At 37.9% G+C, this 23,104-nt stretch overlaps 1 protein-coding gene across 1 annotated transcript; it reads right to left on the bottom strand.

Moving 5' to 3' along the window:
• Positions 1-3,986: 3,986 nt before the first annotated feature.
• Positions 3,987-4,857, bottom strand: LOC132611480 (wound-induced protein 1). Its single transcript, XM_060325902.1, has one exon. The coding sequence runs from the start codon at positions 4,603-4,605 to the stop codon at positions 4,291-4,293; it is 315 nt and encodes a 104-aa protein (XP_060181885.1). The 5' UTR covers positions 4,606-4,857; the 3' UTR covers positions 3,987-4,290.
• Positions 4,858-23,104: the final 18,247 nt, after the last annotated feature.

Consider the following 23,104-nt stretch of genomic DNA (forward strand, 5'->3'; position numbering starts at 1 on the left):
CAAAGTTGACTAAAAATCTGCTCAAAATCCTGCCAACTTTTTCCAAATTTTTGTCAAACTTATTTTCTTGGATTTACTTGATCCCGAAATCTTCAGAAACTCTCCATACATGATATTTATCACTAATCATACTTGATAATGGTCATGTCCTTTGGTTCCAAGGTTGTCCTTCCCGGTTACGACTTACAAGATCATAATTCATCCTTTACTTAAACAATATACTTAATAATGCTTCGTTTCTCACACTCCAAAGTTGTTTTACCTAGCCATAGCTCGACATACTTAAATTCAAATTTAACCAGTGCTTCTCCGAGGTACGGGGTGTAACACTGAAAGTGCGGGGTGTAATAGATGGTAAACAAGAGGAGGCTGGCACCCCGACAAATTATCCATATTGTGCAATATGCCTTTATGACGATCAGACAGCACGCATATGCCCGTACGATCCTTAATAACATGAGTCTTCAAATGGGTCAAAAAGATCCCCATGTGTCGTTGCTCTCGTTAGCGGCAATTGCAAAAGCAAGAGGGAATATTAATCCATTGGCATCCATTCCTACTGCAATTAGGAGCTTGATGTCATATGCACCATATACATGCATGCCATCTATGAATATCACTGGCCGGCAGTGAGCAAACCCATCAATACATGGTTTGAATGTCCAAAATCCGAAGTTTTTACCCTCTATAAGCCGCCACTCTACAACAGTACTAGCATTAAAATGTTGCAGAGCCGCCACATACCTTGGCTGTGATTGAAAAGAGGCATGCCAATTTCTAAAGATCATCTCAAAAGCGCGTCTACGCCCGAGAAATCCCTTTCTGTTGCTTATAGTTTTACCATATACGGTTTGAACCTTTCTAATGCAATCTTTGATGGGGATCCTGCACAAGTTTAAATAAATAACATTTAGTAATGATCTTTTAATTGATATAAGACATATAATGTACTAGGTAGGATAAGTTACCTTGGCGTTTCGGCAACGTCTTTAAGTAACACTTGAGCAATCATGTTTGTATCTAAATTATAATGATCTGCTCGATTGTCTTCCATATCACAAGTGTGGTTTTGGCGGAATTTTGTGAGAGCCCACATACCATCAGGATTAACAATTCCCCGAAGCAACCACTGACAGCCTTGATACCGTCGTTTACAAACTAGCTTCCATATCTTTGTGCTTGACTGATCAACCTTAAACTCCCTCATTTCCTTAAAACAATAAACTCCCTCATTGCTTGTTATTGAGATTCCAAACTCAGTGGGTGTAGTTTTCATTCTTTTGTGCATGTAATTGACTAGTGTTTCATAATTTAATGTTGTTGGAAATTTAACATGGGCTTTTTAGTTTGATACTATAACGAACGGAGTAATTGTCCTCAACGATATCTCCATCCCAAAATAGTGAAACCCTAATAGTTGAAGCATTTTGAGACATTTTTTCTATAAACTTTGATTTTTTTTTTTTAATGAATTGTAAGACTTAGACTTATGAAATTGATGATTTTTTCACTCATCCAACATTCATGTTAAATAGATTTCTGAAATTGTCATGCGTGGTGTGTTGTCAAATCATCACTTATATTGTGCATTAAAATGATGCGCAATACAAGTGAGAGTCATATTAAAACGTTCAAATAATGCAGCATTGTATTGTCAAATCAAGTCTTTATGTGTCATAGATTCCTGAAATTGTCATGCGTGGTATGTTGTCAAATCATCACTTACATTGCGCATTAAAATGATGCGCAATACAAGTGAGAGTCATATTAAAACGGTCAAATAATACAACATTGTATAGTCAAATCAAGCCTTTATGTGTCATAGATTCCTGAAATTGTCATGCGTGGTGTGTTGTCAAATCATCACTTACATTGTGCATTAAAATGGTGCGCAATACAAGTAAGAGTCATATTAAAACGGTCAAATAATGCAGCATTGTACTGTCAAATCAAACCTTTATGTGTCATAGATTCATGAAATTGTCATGCGTGGTGTATTGTCAAATCAACACTTATGTTGCGCATTAAAATGGTGCGCAATACAAGTTAGAGTCATATTAAAACGGTCAAATAATGAAGTACTATATATAACATGATTGACAATTTCAGAAAGCATTCACATTAAAACGAGTTATCATGTCATTCTATACCCAATTTGGTAATCCTGACTCTATTACATGTTTTACCCCAGGAAACATATTCGAAGCAATGGGTAGGACATAGGAACTAGATGATGATTTTCAATACTCAAATAACCCTAACAACAGATTCAATCGAGAATACAATAATAAAATGAGAGAGAGTGGGATTGGCGTGTTAGGGAGGTTGCAGCACTGGAGCAAAAGTTAGCGTCAGTAGGGCTTAAACGCCCAAAAAAACGTGTTATGTCAATGCCTCGTGGAACTCCACAAGAGTTTAATTTTGCTCTTAATTGTTTTCGCGAAGAGAACAATCGAATGCAAATACGTTACCTTAGGGTAGAATATGGTGTACATGGTAGCACAAGATTTAGATCCAAGTGGGATTTGAACTGTGAGATGTCCGATGAAGATTAATATTTTTTAATATAAAGTAAGTAGGTAGGGTCATAAAAGACACCCCCCCCCCCCAAATCCCAACTAGGGGTACATGAGGGTTTGCAACTATATAAGTAGTCCTTTCTTTTGTTATTAGACTACAACGTATTCAATGTCGAGTAGTAGAAACGCAGCTTGGTCTTTACTCCTTTCAAAAGAACCAAATAGCAGTGATGATGAGAGTTCAAATCATAACAGTTTTTCGAGTGATAACAGTGATTTCAAACTAGACGAGCTAAATCCCCACCTTCTTATAGAGCGTATTGATGATGTTTGCAGTGTGAAATATTCATATCGGAGAGAATATTATTGCGATTTACGCCGAGAATGGTCACATCGACTTGTCGAATCAGAATATCTTGTTCGTGACTTGGAAAATCTCAACGCTCCAATCCCAACAAGGTACTCAATAACCATGCCTCGAGTAGGTCCGGAAACTTGCTAGCTTGCCGTACAAATGATTAGAAAAGAAAACAACAGAATGCTGGCAAAACGTTATAGATTTTACATGCTAAAGTTGGCCGAAGAAAAAGCACATCAACCGGTAGAGAAAATAACATCTACTGAAAAAAGATGTGTCTTAAGTAACCGCCAATATTTTTCTGAGGACGATATTGAGGACTTCTATTCTGATGAAGATTAGGGGTTATTTAAGTTCTTTTAAATTTCTAACTCATGCGGTTAATTTGTATTGTTAGTTTATGATGAAGTCACCAATAAGAAAAAAATTAGTAAGTTTTAAATTTACTTTGATTGTTTAAGACTATTATTAATTTATAGAGTTAATAATACATAAAAAGTTCAACAATTGATAATTTAAAGAAAAAACTAAAATAAATTAGTACATAAAGGGTGCAGATTACATTATAAATGAAAGGGTGCAACTAGTAAAAACAAAATACATAGGAATATTAAACTGAATAAACAAAATACATAGAAATAATAAACAACAACTAGATAACACAAATAATCTTCAGGCACTTTACAACGCAAAAAATGACGACCCGAATTATCGGGGATCCTTGATAATTTTAGCTTACAATAATAACCGCATTCACAAACATCGGGTTCATAGCAAAGTTTGAGGTTTGGGAGCTTTGAGACATGTTTTTGGAGGTGTAAAAGTGTGTTGAAGGGGTGAAAATGGAGGAAATGAAGGAGAAGAGTTTGCCAAAAATTGACTAAATGTTTTAGGATTTTTATGGAGGCCTATTACGCACAGATTCTGTGCGCAAAAGGACTTAAGTGTAAAGTTAGACTTTGATCCTACTGTGCGTGAAACCTACTTATGTAAATTTTTATTTTTTTTAAGACTAAAACAGTGGCGGATTCTAAAATCATACTAGTACTAGTGAAAAGACCGTAAAAGAAATTCGTCAGCTGTTTTTTTTTTTTTTTTGTGCAAACTAAAAGTAAATCAACACACGAAGAAAGGCCTTTTAGCAAACCAACAAGTGCTGTTATTGCAAACCAAACGCGCCATACTACATAATTTATCAAACCAGTACAAAGGTCTCCCATTTTTCATGGTCCCTTCTTAACTCCACCTACACGCTATTTCCCCTACTTTTAATCAACAAACAAACACTAGCAAATTAAAATATTGCTGATAAAATAAAAATACAGAAACCCCCAAACCAACCAACCGTAAACTTACATCCTCGCAAACACAAAGATATAACCGCCAAAAACCGCCAACAACAACTTCAGCCCATCAGAGAGCTAATACAAGACCCGGAACCGACTTACCGACCCGATTAGGTAGACTACTCTCCCAAAGAGAAGGGCAATGACGTGACAATATAGCCTGGCTATTACTGTCAAGTCGGGTAACAGTAAGAGAGGTATTAAAATACTCTCTAACCTGAGTAATTATCCCATCAGTAACAGTCCAAGCATGAACCCAAGTAATTGAACGGTCAGGATCACAACCTTCAACTAAGACAGTTGATCCAAAGGCGTCAATGTTTTGAGGAATGAACTGAAAAAGATGGTGGTCTGAGTCGGCAGTTCCAGTTAAGATGCGCATTAAATATTGGTTTGAAGGTGGACCATGAAACCACCATTCAAGATCAGTGGCCAGTAGTTTCTGGACCTTGGCAACGTCACGAGAGCTCAAGGCCTCATATAGGGCGAGCACCACCCCTTTGTTTCTTGTTTCTTCCAGAGTAATTTCCTGAGATAACGCCAGTTCCGAAAACAGAGGAAATATTATTACAACACGATATTTATTACTAGTACAAGAGAGAGAGAGAGAAAGATATTAAAAATGATGTGGTAATTAGATGGAATTGGAGGGATTTTATATAGGTAGGATTGAAAGGTATTAGTGAAATTATGTTCTGTTAAGAGGGTGATTTTGGGGGAATTGGAAGGAGGAATGCGTTTCACGCGCCATTCAGCGCATGAACATAACGTGTCCATGCATGTATGGTTGAATTTTCGCGTTTTTGCTTTGCGTGGGGACAGATTTAATTGGGTCCCACTGACTGACGTTAAACTGTGAAGATGTCTAACCAATTTAGTGGATCCCACAATCTATTAAACCAAAATAAAAATTGGGATTCACTTCAACTAAACCTATTAACCAGTTTGAATCGCACCGGACCGGTAATCGGTTAACAAATCGGCCGATTTCCGATTAAAAAATCAGAACCGACCATCGGTTTCAGTTTATCGGTTAAAAATCCGAAATCAGAACCGGTCCGGTTCAAACACGTCCAAAACCTCTTTTTTTTGTATAATATATATATATATATATATATATTAAGTTATATGCTTAAGTTATACTACATATACCTAAAATATAATAAGAATATACTTATATATATCAATATACTTAAGTTATATATATATATATATATATATATATATATATATTTAAGTTATATGTATACTATATATACTTATAACTTATATATATATATATATATATATGTTTAAGTATACTATATATATACTTATAACTTATATGTGCAATGTATATGTAAATCAATCAAGTTCAATATCACAAGTACCACAATGGGGTACGCCAACAACGTATCATATCATAATACCAACAGTGGGTATGCCAATAATATATCAATACCACAATACCAACGGTGGGTATGCCAACAATGTATCTATATCACAATACCAACAGTGGGTATGCCAACAATGTATCTATATCACAATACTAACAGTGGGTATGCCAACAATATATTCGAACCACAAATACCACAGTAGGTATGCCAATAATATCTCCAAACCAAGACGAATAACGAGATCTAATCTCTATCAACAACTCATGGCATCGAGCCAACACAATAGAACTGTCATGCACAACACAACGTAGTGGCTAGTCCCAACACACAACAAGTCAATCAATCGATATACATTATTACCACTTCTTTAAATCATCCTATCAGCTTAGAACAAGTAATCTCACCTTACACTCACAATCATTCGTCACAACTCTTTTTTGATCTCAATCACAATCGTTGGTATATTTTATCCTCCCATTTATCAATTAGGTTCACTATTAATGACATAACACAATAATCACATATTACGGGAATTTCTCATCATTACACACAACAATAGGTTCACCCGCTACTTCCAAGTCACATATATCCACCGATATTACAGAAAAAACATATCAAACAACCTAAGGAATCTACAGGACACAAACCCGAACACATAAATCACACAACAATACCATCCTAAGATTCCATCCCAAATCTCCAATTCCCATACATGCATTCTCCGTTCCTTCTAATACACAAACATATGAAACTAACCGGAGTCTACCGAAAGGGAAGCCATAACCTACTTGGCAGCCGAACAGGTGCCACGAACCTACACGTTTCCTTGTCTTTCGAAGCATCTCCAAATAACCAAACTCTATCACATATGAATTCTATGTAAGAAACCACGAATAATGATACCCATATTGGCTACTTTCTATTCAGGTCAAATTCTAACCCGTAATTTAGGAAAAACGGATCTCAAGGGCAAAACGGAAATTTTATGACCAAAATACCAAATTCAAAATTGAAATGTCAAAACCCATTACTTTAATCATAGGAATACTCAATTAATTCTCAAAATCATCATTAATATGAAAACTCCCAAATTTGGGTCTAAGAACCCTAACTTCAATTCATGAAATTCAACTCTAGCATGGAAGATTATTGGTTAACAAGCCTAGATATATCATTATCCAACATAAATAGCAACATTAACATCATTTATTCATAATCTAGGAAGCCAATTCGTTTTTAGAACTCTTTCAGGAAAAACCTCATAAACCCTCCTTTGATTCTAGTCATTACAAGGTTGAAATCATGTTTAGAAGATCATAATGGATAGATATAAGGTTAGAACAAGAAAATGGCTCTCTAGACCTTCAAGACGCCTCCAAGAGTGCTTACAACGAGTTTAGAAGTTATGGGAAATGTCTAAGGGTTTTACCAAATATAAATGTATTCTAGTGCAGCGGCCATCGCGCCGCCTCAGCGGTGCCCAGACCGCTACGGCGGTCTAGCCAAAAATTCACTTCACCGCTTCAGTGGTACCATCACCGTCCGCTGCCTGCAGTGGACACCAGCAGCTCAGACACTAGAAACCAGTTTTCTGGTTTCGCCAATTCCATCCTAATACTTTCCTTTCATACGAAACCCAACTTACACAAACAAAACATGCAGATATACATAAAAACGCACTATGAACTCACCCACGGTCTCGGATTTCCCAAATAGGGTCTCGTTGACCAATTCAACTCTCGATCAAAGGTTCTCACTTAAGGTCAAGATTTTCGCACAAGTCAAAATAAACACTAACGAGGCTCGGAAACGGTCAATAAGGGAAAACCCACGCTAACGAACAAATGAGTCGTTACATAAACTCAGTTTGCGGCCGCATACTGGTCCACAAACTCCTATTTTCGCAAAAATGTGTTCTTTTCGATTCGTTTGACCTCCAATCATTATGAAACCTTCTTGGAACTTTTATAAAACTTTATTAACCATCTAAGAAGCCCTATAACTCCCTCTCAAGTTAATGCTAAACAATGTATAACTCAATGATATGAATTCTTCCCAAAAATATGGTACCAACTCTAATCCTTCAACGAGCTTGCTTACATCGATTCATTTGACTCCGAAACCTTATGGTACACACTTAAAATTATTAGATATCCTTCTTAACCTCGTAAGGGCTTCATGTCCACTTTGATCTTACATCAGTTTACTCATAATGCAAACAACGCGAAATTTTCCAAGGTGTAACACAGTAACACATGGCCACTCGGGCAACACATCAGGAGCACAAACAAGAACAACATAGCATAAATAGAGTAAGAATTGTACAATCAAAGTAATTTCCCATAAAACAAGGTAAGCAACAGTCAAAAACCAACAATTAGCAGTCAATACAACACAAGTTATGATACTTAAAAAAATCAAAAGAGCCAATGTCATCAATAAAAATGGGGTAGACAAGACAGAGGGTTTGAAAAGGAGGACTGGGCCAAAAAAAAAAAGAGATTTGGCGAGAGAAAGCCCTGATAGCTGCTCTCTGATCTTGGATCATCTGGTTGTCACGCCCCAAAACCACCCAAGACGTGACCGGCATCTAACGTCATGAACAACATTGGAGGAACCTAAACGACAGAATAATAACACTTGAACCCGCCAGGTTCAATATTTGCCTCCATAGTTTATAAAATAAATGTAACTAATCATGCATTTACGAATTAAATCAGCGGAAGTCTTTAGTTATCTATACTTGTCAAACATAACAACGTGCCCAAGAGTTAATCAATAACTCAATAACTACCCACAAATGTATACTAGGGAGCTTCTAAGATAAAAGAATAATAGTCTGACTCATCGGGACGCAGCCCGGACAACTAATGTAATAAATAAGTAAATCAATAGGGTGTCCCACGAATGAATGTGTGGGCTCACCAAATTAGCCGCAACAGCAAGTCCTTCCTAAGCACCGAGAGTATCAAGAATCTGCTCTTCTCCGTTACCTAACATACCATCAAAAACAACAATGGTATGCCTGAGTACTTCATACTCAGTGAGTGCCTCGGGGACAATGAATAATACGAAAATAAAGTAAAATAATACATAAAGAAATCAGTCTTGAAAATCATATGAAACGAATGTAAGAGAAGTTATTCAGTTTGTGTATCTCAATAAGAATTATTAAAACTGATTTTAAGGCCTCTTGTCAAAGTACAACTTCAAATATGCCTTTCAATTGATCAAAATTAACAATAACAATTCTATGAGAAAATAAGAATGTCACACATACCAATACAGGCCCAAAAATCAAGCACATCGAAGGGGTGACCGTATAGGTTCCCTTGTCACAGCGCACCACACCGGAATATGAAATTCTCGGTGGCTATCATTCCTTTCGAATAGCTAGGCCTTAACTGCACTCCGGTAGTGGCCACTCTTCCTCCCGAATGTCTAGGAAATTACCACACTAGGATCCATAGTGGCTACCCTTCCTCCCGAGTAGCTAGGCCAAACACAACAATAAAGTTCATAGCATAGAAGCCGATTCACAATTTGTCTCAAAGTAGTCACACCATCAAATAGCATTAAAGTTCATTATGCCATTACAAAAATCCATAATTTCATAGATAATCTTGAAAACGTTTTCACTTCTTTAAACAAGATTATTTTTTCATAGTTCCTTTGTAAAATCATCAATACCAACAATTAACCATCATCACTGATCATCTCTTATAGAAGAAAACGATTATGATTTCATATACGTATATAGAGGATAATACAATCAAGGTCTAATGTGGGCTTGTCCCCTCACGCACATTAACCATTAATCAAAACATGTAATAGATTTCAGAGTGTAAAACTAATTCATCATATCATTCAAAACATGCTTTTATAAAGAATCAATCTTTTAAGAGTGTTTGCAAAAGAGACATATAAATTACCTTTATATTCAAAAATGATTTTGTTTTTAAAGAGACATACAAATCACCTTTATAGTCAAAAATTTTTTTAAAAGAGACATACCTTAATTTGTTAAACAAGGTTTAACAATTCACTTTTCTAATGAAGACCATCAACATCAGGAACACACAATCGTCCTTGCAACCGCAGAACACTATCACCAGTACCAACAGTAAATGAAGTGTACTCACCCCTTTCCACTCCATCTCTCAGCTTTACCAAAAGTTCATCATCATATTGCTTGGATTTTATCCTTTCCACTATGTCAGACCGTGATGGCGTGATTCCTACTAACTCCCCATCTTCGGTTTCATCAAGTCTGACCCCAATACTAGCAAGTTTTCGAATTTCCTTCCCCATAGGGATTTCATATGCACGCAAATAAGCCAACGTGCCCATAGATTTCCTACTCAAAGCATCAGCAACCACATTATCCTTACCAGGATGATACAAAATGTTCAAGTCATAATCTTTCAACAACTCCAACCACCTCCTCTGTCTGAGATTCAACTCTCGTTGTTTGAAGATATATTGCAGACTCTTGTGATCAGTAAAAACATCGCAATGCTCACCATACAAATAATGACGCCAATTTTTCAAAGCAAAAACTACAGCAGCCAACTCCAAGTCATGTGTCGGGTAATTCTTCTCATGCTTTTTCAACTGTCACGAAGCATAAGCAATCACCTTGCCATTTTGCATTAACACGCAACCCAAACCAATTCTAGAAGCATCACAATACACCACATATACACCAGACCCGAAAGGTAAAGTCAAAATAGGAGCCGAAGTCAATTTTTCCTTAAGCTCTTGGAAACTCTTTTCACAAGCTTCGGACCACTAAAACTTAGCAGTCTTCTGCGTCAACTTAGTCAATGGCGAGGCAATAGATGAAAAACCTTCCATGAACTTTCTGTAGTAATTTGTCAAACCCAAGAAACTACAAATTTTCGTTGCACTAGTAGGTCTAGGCCAATCCTTAACCGCTGAAATTTCTAAGGGTCTACTTTAATGCCGTCACCAGTCACCACATGACCCAAGAAAGCCACAGACTCAAGCCAGAATTCACACTTAGAGAATTTTGCATAAAGCTCGTTCTCCTCAAGTGTTGTCAAAGATGATCCTCATGACTTTTAGAATACACCAAAATATCATCAATGAACACAATAATGAAGTGGTCTAGATAAGGCTTAAACACACGATTCATCAAATCCATGAATGCAACAGGTGCATTAGTCAATCCAAAAGACATGACTAGAAACTCAAAGTGCCCATAACGAGTACGGAAAGCGGTTTTCGGGTTATCCTTTTCCTTTATCTTCAATTGGTGATACCCAGACCTCAGGTCAATCTTTGAAAAGAACTTAGCACCCTGAAGTTGGTCAAATAGATCATCTATCCTAGGCAAAGGATATTTATTCTTAAGGGTCACTTTACTAAGTTGACGGTAATCAACAAACATCCTAAGGGAACCATCTTTCTTTCTAACAAACAAGAATGGAGCGCCCCAGGGTGAGGAACTCGGTCGGATGAAACCTTTATCCAACAAGTCCTTCAACTGATCCTTTAACTCCTTTAGCTCCGCTGGAGCCATACGGTAAGATGGAATAGAAATAATTTGGGTGTCAGGAATAACATCAATCCCAAAATCAATAACCCTATCAGGAGGAATACCAGGGAGATCTTCGGGAAACACTTTGGGATAATCACTAACTATGGGGACAGATGCAAATTCAGGTACTACAGCTTTTGTATCGTTAACAACAACCAAATGGTAAATGCACCCCTTCGTAGTCATTTTATGAGCCTTAAGATAGGAAATAAATCTACCCCTTGGCTTAGCAATTTCACCATCCCACACAATAACAGGCTCCTCGGGAAAGCGAAGCGAACTAACTTATGGCGACAATACACATTAGCATAACATGCGGACAACCAGTCCATCCCCATAATTACATCAAAATCCACCATCTCAAGTTCATACAAATCAGCCATGGTCTCACGTCCCTTGATCACAACAACACAATTTCTGTACACTCTAGAAGCAATAACAGGAACACCAGAAGGCGTATCAACAGAAAAAGGTTCACATAAAGGTTTGGGTTTCATTCCCAAATCAAGAGCAAAATAAGGGGTCACATAGGATAAATTTGAACCCGGATCAATCAATGAGTAAGCATCATGAGAACAGATGGTAAGGATACCTGTAACCACAACATAGCAGCCATCTCGCGTAGCCACTTTCTGCATTCCCTCTTAAGATTCCCTCTAATACCACAGTGATGACAGATACGATCTTCCCACACTGGCGGACGACTACTTCCCTACGAAAGCTTACCATTATTATTATTATTATTATTATTATTATTATTATTATTATTATTATTATTATTATTATTATTATTATTATTATTATTATTATTATTCTGGCCTTGCCTACCAAAAGGCACACTAGCATGGGAATAAGCGCCAGACTGAGCAGGTGCAGAATACCCTTTACTCTGCCCTCCCTTATAATTATTACCACTAAACCACCCGCCGATCGGGCCTTCTTGTTCTGATCTCGATCCACCCTCTCTTCATTTTTCCAACTCTCTTGTTGTTCAGCAAACCCAACCAAAGATGAGAAAGTGCAAGTAGGAGACATAGCAATAGCAGCACATGCAGACTTGATACGTGGTACCAAGCCTTTCACAAAATGAGTCAACTTATGCTTTTCAGTCGGAATCATGTATAAAGCATACCTTGACAGACGGGTGTACTCTAAACTATACTCACGAACTGATTTGTTACCCTGCTCTAGCTTTTCAAACTTCGTAGCCATAGCAATTCTTTCCTCATCAGACAAGAACCTTTCCATAAATGCCTCTTCAAATTCAGCCCATGTGGGAGCTAAGGCAGCGTCACCCCTCTCAGATTCCCACATCTCAAACCATACGTGAGTAACATCCTTCAATTGATAAGAAGCAAGCCTTACAGCTTCAGAATCTCGGGCATCCATTGCCCTCAATGCCTTGAAGGTCTCATCTACAAAGTGTTGGGGGTCATCCATCTCGCGTGACCCAAAGAACACTGGTGACTTCAAGTCGAGGAATTGCTTAAGCCTGCCTCCACCGTGAGGTCCCACACCTCCATGCTGCTGCTGAGCAGCAACTAATGTCGTCAACATTGAATAGTCGTTTGCATATTACCAATCTCAGGTGCACCCGCAACAGGAACAGTAGGAGCAGGCGGTGCCGGGGGTGGTGCTTGATTTCCAGCATCATTTCCCTTACCAGCATTCGCGCCCCCAAGATTTCGGTTAACTTTCACGGGACGTCCTCGTTTACCATTTTTGGATCGCGTCAGAGTCATTTCTGCAAGGTACGAATTAACGAGCGAATTAGAACGATCCTAAAAAGGACTTTAAGCTCTACAACACAATCTAGAATCAAGAAGAATAGGAAACACCTATAAATGTCTTGGGAGTTTCTCGGTCATGCAGTTGATCAGGCTGCACAAGGAAAACTCCACTAGACACAGCTCCATAGACACTGACAACAATCCTAAGATGTATTTAATCCTAGGCTCTGATACCAAGCTTGTCACGCCCCAAAACCCACCCTAGACGTGACCGGCATCCGACGTCATGAACAACATCGGAAGAACCTAAACGACACAATAATAACACTTGAACCCGCCAGGTTCAATATTTGCCTCCACAGTTTATAAAATAAATGCAACTAATCATACATATACAAATTAAATCAGCGGAAGTCTTTAGTTATCTATACTTGTCAAACATAACAACGTGCCCAAGAGTTAATCAATAACTCAATAACTACCCACAAATGTATACTAGAGAGCTTCTAAGATAAAGGAATAATAGTCTAACTCATCGGGACACAGCCCGGACAACTAATGTAATAAATAAGTAAATCAATAGGGTGTCCCACGAATGAATGTGTGGGCTCACCAAATTAGCTGCAACAGCAAGTCTTTCCTAAGCACCGGGAGTATCAAGAACCTGCTCTTCTCTATTACCTAACATACCATCAAAAACAACAATGGTATGCCTCAGTACTTCATACTCAGTGAGTGCCTCGGGGAAAATGAATAATACGAAAATAAAGTAAAATAATACATAAAGAAATCAGTCTTGAAAATCATATGAAACGAATGTAAGAGCAGTTATTCAGTTTGTGTATCTCAATAAGAATTATTAAAACTGATTTTAAGGCCTCTTGTCAAAGTACAACTTCAAATATGCCTTTCAATTGATCAAAATTAACAACAACAATTCTATGAGAATATAGAATGTCACACATGCCAATACAGGCCCAAGAATCAAGCACATCGAAGGGGTGACCGTAGAGGTTCCCTTGTCATAGACCACATATGAAATTCTCGGTGGCTATCCTTCCTCCCGAATAGCTAGGCATTAACCGCACTCCGGGTAGCGAACCCGGTAGTGGCCACTCTTCCTCCCGAATGGCTAGGCAATTACCACACTAGGATCCATAGTGGCTATCCTTCCTCCCAAGTAGCTAGGCCAAACACAACAACAAAGTTCATAGCATAGAAGCCGATTCACAATTTGTCTCAAAGTAGTCACACCATCAAATGGCATTAAAGTTCATTATGCCATTACGAAAATCCATAATTTCATAGATAATCTTGAAAACGTTTCCACTTCTTTAAACAAGATTCCTTTGTCATAGTTCCTTTGTAAAATCATCAATACCAACAATTAACCATCATCACTGATCGTCTCTTATAGAAGAAAACGATTATGATTTCATATACGTATATAGAGGATAATACAATCAAGGTCTAATGTGGGCTTGTCCCCTCACGCACATTAACCATTAATAAAAACATGTAATAGATTTCAAGAGTGTAAAATCAATTCATCATATCATTCAAAACATACTTTTATAAAGAATCAATCTTTCAAGAGTGTTTGCAAAAGAGACATATAAATTACCTTTATATTCAAAAAGGATTTTATTTTTAAAGAGACATACAAATCACCTTTATAGTCAAAAGGATTTTTAAAAGAGACATACCTTAATTTGTTAAACAAGGTTTAACAATTCACTTTTCTAATGAAGAACACCCAAACCCTAGCTTGAATCACTTTGGAAAGAATTATGTTGCAAACCCTAGGTTTTGGTCATAAGAATCATGTTAAGAATCATGGGTTTGATGTTAGAATGAATTAGTAATGTTAAGGATGTCCTTACCTTTGATTTGAAGACTTAGGGGAATGATTTTCGTCCTTAAGGTTGTTTATAAAGTGGAGGAATAAACAAAACAAGTGTCCTATTTATATTTTTCTGGTGAAAACGGGCCAAAGGACGCGCCCAAAGGACGGACCGTCCTTCGTGTTACGGACCGTTCTTTGGACCGTCCTTTAGTGGAAATTTCCAGAGAGTTCTAGGGATTTTTGATACGTTACAGTTCCATGTTACGGCCCATAACACGTGTTACGGTCCGTAACATCTCACCGTAACACAGGCCAAATTTCCAGCGAAGACAGGCTTCAGTAAAACGGGCATAACCTTTTGTACGTAACTTTTCTTGGGCTGGGCGACCTACCGTTGGAAATCTATTTCAAAGATCTACAACTTTCATCAAGGAAGTGTTTCCAAATTCACAACAAATATTCATGAAAATCGTCCAGAAGATAGACCTACCAAAACTTAGGCGAATTTAAGACGCCTTAAGAACGTCACTAGTTGGTTTGACTTCAAAACGACCATCTTCCATCCGAATTCATCAAGAATGGATTCATATAGATATAATATCATCTTAATACTAGATGTTTACACATTCACACCTAGGTCAAGTTTACGGGGTGTTACACTGGTCACAGAGCTCATCTAGCTTGTTTCTTAGTTCCTCATTCTCCGCTCTCAACTTTGTGTTAACGTTTGTCAGTTCAGCACTGGGAACAGGTTCTTGAGCCTTTGTAGCCAGCTGTGTCTTCAAAACAACAATCTCAGCTTGAAGCTTCTCAATTTCTGCAAGTGCACTCGATCAAGCTGGAGATGGTTGAGTTGTTGCCAATATCTCTCTTCTTTTCCACGCACTCACAGTCTTCCAAGGTTGCCATGGTGACCATCTATTTTCTAGAACATATAGTAGCTTTCCCAGTTTTAACATTGAAGAAATCAAACATTTTTGTTAAGAAAAAGCCATATGGAAGCCCATGCTTGCCTTCTCTAGCGTTTACCACTTTTATCATATATTCAATCATTATAGCATGTAGACTGATGTCTTGAAAACTTCCTAGAGCTTCCAACAGAACCAGGTCCGCGACAAAGGCCGTGCATCGTCTTTCCGCCTTTGGAAGTAGTGATTTGTTGACAATCTCAAACAAAATCTGATACTCATGTTTAAGTTGTTTTTTACACAAACTTGTTCCAGTCACAGACACCCCCTTTTTGACAATCAACTCCTTGAAGATTTGAGAAGCCTCCCCTTCAACTGTTTTCAACCCATCAGTTGGGACATCAAGGATTTCTCCCAACTTTTCTTCATCTAATTCAAAATCAACTCCATTCATAGTCATAACCAACGTAAAATCATCAGTATACACCAAAGAGGCATATAACTTTCTTACTTAATCCTCGAAAACACCTGGAGCAGGGGAAATGAACAGGTGCTCCCACTTTTGAAATTCAATCATTTCCATCACCTCCCTCGTTTCATTGTCTTCAGCAATATCAGGGTCAAAGACTTCACCAAATAACACCCTTTACTTTTTCAAGTTTTCTAGCCTTTGAATGTCTAACTCTTTAACCTTTTGTCTTTTCTTGGTGAAACCAGGTTCTTCTCTTGAAACATTTTTCCTTTTCTTAGCGGAAACGAATGCATTTTTCTCCAGATTTCCATTCTTATGAATGCCCCCTTCAGTCTCATCTTCCATTGGTTTCTTTCCTTTGTTCTTTGAGAGTTCCTTAGAATTTTTTGTCACGACCCAACCAGAGGGCCATAACGAGTACCCGGAGCTAGTCTACCGAGCACCACTTGTCATACTTCTTCCAATCTATCTCGGTGGACCACTTTCCTAATTATCAAATAACTCAACCTGAATAAATGCCATTCCAAAAAATAAAACTTGTTACGAAGCATTCTCGATTCCACCTCAAACATATATATGAACAAGCCTGCAAGGCTACAAAATGATATACAGAATACACACTAATAAGGTCATGAAATATCAACTATCGACACATGTCTATGAGCCTCTAACTGGAGTACTGAAAATCATAAGGATGGGACAAGACCCCGCCATGCCCCAAATTTAAACACAAAAGAATATACCAATAAACTGCAACTCTAGAGTAGTGGAGTGCTCCTGTATATCTGCCGATAAAGCTCCTAGGGATCTGGACCCTCTCCCTATCTACCTGCAGGCATGAACCCATCATCCACAAAAGAAAAGACATTAGTACGAACAATGTACTGAGCATGTAAGGTATGATTAATAGCATAATAAAGAAATAAAGAAACGTGAGATAAAGAGATAACCTGTAACTGACTGCCTCTTAAGGCGGAGCCATGCATGCTAACTTTTACTTTTAAAACAACATCATAACACACACACACACACACACACACACACACACACACACACACACACACACACACACATATATATATATATATATATATATATATATATATATATATATATATATATATATATATATATATATATATATATATATATACTGCCCGACCATATGGGTATGATGTAATCATCATTAGCCCGCGTCCGGGGTAACCATCTCATGGCCCCCACTGGTGGTGTTTGCATGTGCCATAATGGCACGATGTTATTATTATTATCCATAAGCCTCTCACTACGCACACCGTAGTGGTGTCTGCCCAGACAATTAGGTCCGGTGTTATCATACATAAAAATAAGCATGCATGAGAGCCCAATTAAAAGCTACAATTCTATCAGAGTGACATAAGGTCGGTAACCTCCAATTTTCTTATGGAATAGTCATCATCACTATATCTCATCCCGAAGGAACAATTCATAAGGTGAGATCAACAATATGAATGAAATCAAGGAATTCATGAAATAACTCAATAATCTCACAGTAGCATCAAACCATAAGGTTTTCAATTTCTAGTATTAAAATCATCATCATCATGTTCAACATAGAAAACATCTCATCTTTTGTATCATAAGAAGCTTTTAAGAATCATGAACTTCTAGCTTTTGGGCATAAGGACGTTATGGAAAATATGGATGGAATCATAACATAGGAATCATGCCTTTGAAAGAAAGGAACTAGCCTTAACATACCTTTTGTCTTCTTAACGACTAAACGTTCTCCTTCCAAGCTCACGACTCTACATTCAAGAGGATTCGTACTAAGGTTACGTCATTGAAAGCATGATTAAGTTTAAACTAAAGCAAATAAGGGCTAACGGAATTTGGGCAGCATTTCCTTTGTTTCATTGACTTTCTCATTATAATAGACAACCCCCAAACATCAATAGCAACATCCATAATATCATAATCAAAAGGCTTCTTTCAAGTTAAGCATTGTCCAATCCTCAAAACTCCTTTTTAAGATCATTCATAACAATAGCTACAACATAACACCATCTTCACTTACATACAATACTTCCTCAACATCATTAGTATCCCCCCCCCCCCCTCAACAAGATTATACTCATAGCATACTAAGAATCATGACTCAAGTTAATTTACTACTCACAAATATCATTAAATCCATATTTGAGCTTCATCTTCTACTTTCTTCCCTCATCCAAGTTATTCAACAACCAAATACTCTTAATAACATGAAATAAATGTAAAACTCGCCTCTTATCGTATAAGGATGAACTTTGGGTTAATTTATTACACTTGAATAAAACCCCAACTTCAATACCAAAGGAAATCTTGAATTCTACAAACCCTAGTGAGTCTCCCCACACTTGATTCTCTTGATACTTACTATTTAATCTTTCATTTCTCTTGGGTTTGGGTTAATATGATAGGGGGAAGGTTCTAGAGCTTTCAAGACTTGGCGAAAATGTGGGAAATGAAAAATAATAACAAGGGTCATCTATATATAAAAAGAGAAAAAAGTGACCCGACCCGATTATACGGCCACTTATACGGTCCTTATAATTTTATACGGTCCATATAAATGGTCGTATAATCTCACCATGGGATAACCCCTCTCTGGAATGGTTATACGGACCGTATAAGTGGTCATACAACCCATTTTTTCCGAATTGCTCTCGTTGATTCATTTGACTTCCAATCCTTATGGAACTTTCGTGGCACTTATATAACACTTCATCAACCATCTAAGGAGCCCTATATATCCTTCTCAAGACATTTCTAAATAAACATTAGCTCGATTGATGCGAAACCTTCCCAAACACAACTTACATTTCACTTCCTTCGACGAATTTAGTTCCACCGAGTCATGCAACTTCAAAATCTTGAAGTACGCACTTAAAGCTATCAAATACTCCCCTTAACTTCATAAGGACTTCATTTTTACCTTAACCTTGCGTTATTCTATTTATAGTGCAACAACCCAAAATTCCCGAGATGTAATATTCTCCCCCCCCCCCCCCCCCCCCCCTAGGAACATTCGTCCTCAAATGTTAGACTCTTGGAGATTCTACAAAAAAATTTCCAGAGTTTCCCCTGTAATATGGCACTACCATCCTATCATAGCAATCCAAAATATATCACCTCACAGGGCTACAACAACAATATTAACAATTATGGCCACACATGACCAAGAAAGCATCTAAGAAAGTATTACATACCTGGGGACAATGGCGTCTCTGCTCGAGCCTCTTCTGGGGGTAGAAATAAATGTGGATATCTGGACTTCATATTCTTCTTCTGCTTCCCAAGTCATTTCCTCTCTGTTATTATTTCTCTACAGGACCTTAACTGAGGCTACGTCTTTGGTTCTGAGTGTCTGCACTTGCCTATCTAATATGGAAATGGGTACTTCTTCATAAGACAATTTCTCAGTAACTTGGACATCATCTACAGGCATGATTCTGGAAGGGTCTCCAACACACTTACGAAGCATCGACACATGAAAATCCGAATAGACTGACTCCAAATTCGAAGGTAGATCTAATTTATAAGCCACTTGGCCTACCTTGCACACAATTTTGTAAGGCCCAATATATCGGGGACTAATCTCTCCCTTCTTGCCGAATCTCATTACACCTTCCATCGGCGACACTTTCAAGAATACCCAATCGCTAACTTGGAATTCCAAGTCTCGTCAACGATTGTCCGCATAAGATTTCTGGCGACTCTGGGCTGTCAACAATCGGCCTAGAATAAGCTTGATCTTTTCTACTACTTGTTGGATCATTTCGGGGACTATTAGTAGTGTCTCTCCTACCTCAAACCATCCAATTGACAATCTACACTTTCTCCAGTATAGAGCCTCAGAGGGGCCATCTGGATGTTGGAATGATAACTGTTGTTATATGAAAATTCAATAAGCGGAAAATGATCATCCCAATTACCTCCGAAGTCTAATACACATGCCTGCAACATATCTTCCAAGGTCTGAATAGTGCGTTCAGCTTGTCCATCAGTCTGTGGATGAAATGCTGTTCTAAGTCTCACTTGTTACACCTCGGAAAAATTTCATATCATTGTGTGGTAGATAGACTAACGCAGGGTGAGCAGTATATGATGTTTCCATAAGTAAGAAGTAATACTTGATGGCTTTAATTAAGATTCCAAAGACGTTTGAAGCAAGAGAAGAAAGTACGTTAAGAAAGGCGAAGTATACGTTGTGTTTCAGAAAGATTTTGCAAAGTACCGAACTAAGGTTGACTTAATGATGTTTTGAAGAAGAGTTATAAAGCTCCTTAGGTTTTTAGTGAAGTGCTAAACAAGTGCTAAGAAGGTTCCATAAGGATTGGAGATCAAACGAAACGACGAAAATAATTTCAGAAAAGTGGAGTTGTACAACCACTTATAGGGTCCGTATAACTTTATACGGTCCGTATAACCCAACAGGAAGAATTTTTTCCATGATGGTGAAATACGGTCACTTATACGGACCGTATAATGTTATACATACCGTATAAGTGTCTGTATAACACCCGACGGGCTTAGCATTTTTCAAGTATAAAAACATATTCTCACTCCTAATTTCTTATTTCTCCAACTTCTCCACTTCTCTCCAAGTATATAGAACATTCCACACATTTCATTTACAATAATTCAAGGGAAATCAAAGATCAACTTCATCAATTCAAGGAAATCAAGTGTAAAGAAGCTCTCTAGGGTTGCTTGGAGTCAAGAAATCTCTTTGAATTGAAGTTAGGGTTTTCTTCAAGTGATGAAACTCCATCCAAAACCCGTTCTTACACAATCAAAGGTAAGTTTTAGGATCATTTCATGTCAATTGGGAAATTGAGGGGTTGGAAAACTTGGATTATGTAAGAAGGTAGAATATAGAGCTTAAATGTGGAAGTGATGGTGTTCTTGAATAATAGTCGACGTGAATCATAACTCTTCAGATATTATGAGTATAATCTTGTTACAAATTGTATTAAGAATATTGGAGAAGCATTATATGAGGATGAATGTGGTGTTGTATTATGGCCATAGTTATGGATGACCTTGAGAGAAATTGTTAGAATTGGATAACGTCAAACTTGACAAAGTTATTGATTATGATGTTATGAATGTTGTTATTGATGTTGGGAGTTGTTATATTATATGGAGAATGTTGTAGAAACAAAGGAAATGCTGCCCAATTTTCGTTAGCTTTAGCTTAAGCTTAAGTATGCTTCCGATCATCTAATTTTAGCACGAATTCTCTTGAATGTAGAATCGCGAACTTGGAAGGAAGCGTTTAGTCGGAAAGTTAGAATGGCGAAAAGGTATGTGAGTCTAGTCCCTTCTTTTCTAAGGCATGATTCTTATGACATGATTACCTTTATTTTTCCATGACCTTCTTACATTCCGGAAACTATGAGTCTATGTTTATAAAGAGCTTCTCATGAGATAAAGATAAGAGATATATTACAAACACGAAAATGATGATGATGGGTATAAGTCTAGAGATTCTAAATCTCATGATATGATATTTCTACAAAGCTAATGATTCTTATACGATTCTTTAATGTTGATCATTGTTGTTACACTCACCTTATAATGTTCTTTCAAGGTGAGGCATGATGATTATGGCTACTCCATAATGGAATCGGGGGTTCTCGACCTCACATCACCCCGATAGAGTTATAGTTTGTCTTTGAGTTCTTATGCATGCTTTATGATGAGTACATGATAAGGAGATTACACCGTGCCTATATAGCCGGGCAGATACCGCTAAGGCGGGCAGCATATACACCATGTCTAGAGGGCATGGGCAGACACCACTAATGGGCGGCATGAGATGTTACCCCGGACGCGGGAGGCCTGGACGTGGGCTAATGATGATCACACCACACCTATATGGTCGGGCAGCTTATATATATGCATACTTCATATGATGATGTTTATGATGTAAGTTAACATGCATTATTCAGTCCTAAGTGACATTCAATTACAGGCTGTTCCCTATGGATGTTCCCTTGTTCCTTTGATATGCTGTTATTGTTCATGCCTTACATACTCAGTACAATGTTCGTACTGACATCCTTTTCTTTTGGACGCTGTGTTCATTCCCACGGGTAGATAGGGAGGTGGCCCAGATTCCTAGGAGCTACTCAGCAGATTTACAATAGCACTCCATTACTCCGGAGGTGCCATTTTTGAGACATTATTTTGTGTATATATATTTGGGCACGACAGGGTCCTGTCCCGCCCTTATATCTAGCACTCTAGTAGAGGCTCGTAGATACGTATGTGTAGGTAGTAGATGTCCCATGATGACTACATTGTATATTATTGTATATCGTTTTTGCAGCCGTGAGGGCCTATGTATATGTATATATAGCTTTGAAGAGTATATGTGTTCAAGTGGGGTATGGTGATTAGCCTAATGGGTGGTGCTCGGTAGTCAGCTCCGGGTACCCGTCATGGCCCCCTAGTTGGGCCGTGACATCACTTGAGTTCCCAAACCTTCTTGGAAGGACTTCCAGAAATTAGCTATAAATTGTGCTCCCCTATCTGTGATGATGGATACGGGGATACCATGAAGTCGCACTATCTCTTGGAGATACAGCTTTGCATAATCTTCTGCTGAGTGTGTAGTTTTGACTGGTAGAAAATAAACTGACTTCGTAAGTCTGTCAACAATTGCCCATATGGAGTCATACTTACGCCGAGAACGAGGAAAGCCTACGATAAAATCCATGTTGATCACTTCCCATTTCCAAGTTGGAATTTCCATAGCTTGCAACAATCCTCCTGACTTTTGATGCTCAATTTTCACTTGTTGACAATTTGGACACTGAGCTACAAACTCCGCTATATCTTTCTTCATTTCGTCCCACCAATACATTGAGTTGAGATCATGGTACATCTTTATCGCTCCTAGATGGACAAAATAACGGGAGTAATAGGCTTCTTCCAGAATCTGGTCGCGTAATCTT

The sequence above is a fragment of the Lycium barbarum genome, chromosome 9 (genome assembly GCF_019175385.1).
Source record: "Lycium barbarum isolate Lr01 chromosome 9, ASM1917538v2, whole genome shotgun sequence".
NCBI classification, from domain to species: domain Eukaryota; kingdom Viridiplantae; phylum Streptophyta; class Magnoliopsida; order Solanales; family Solanaceae; genus Lycium; species Lycium barbarum.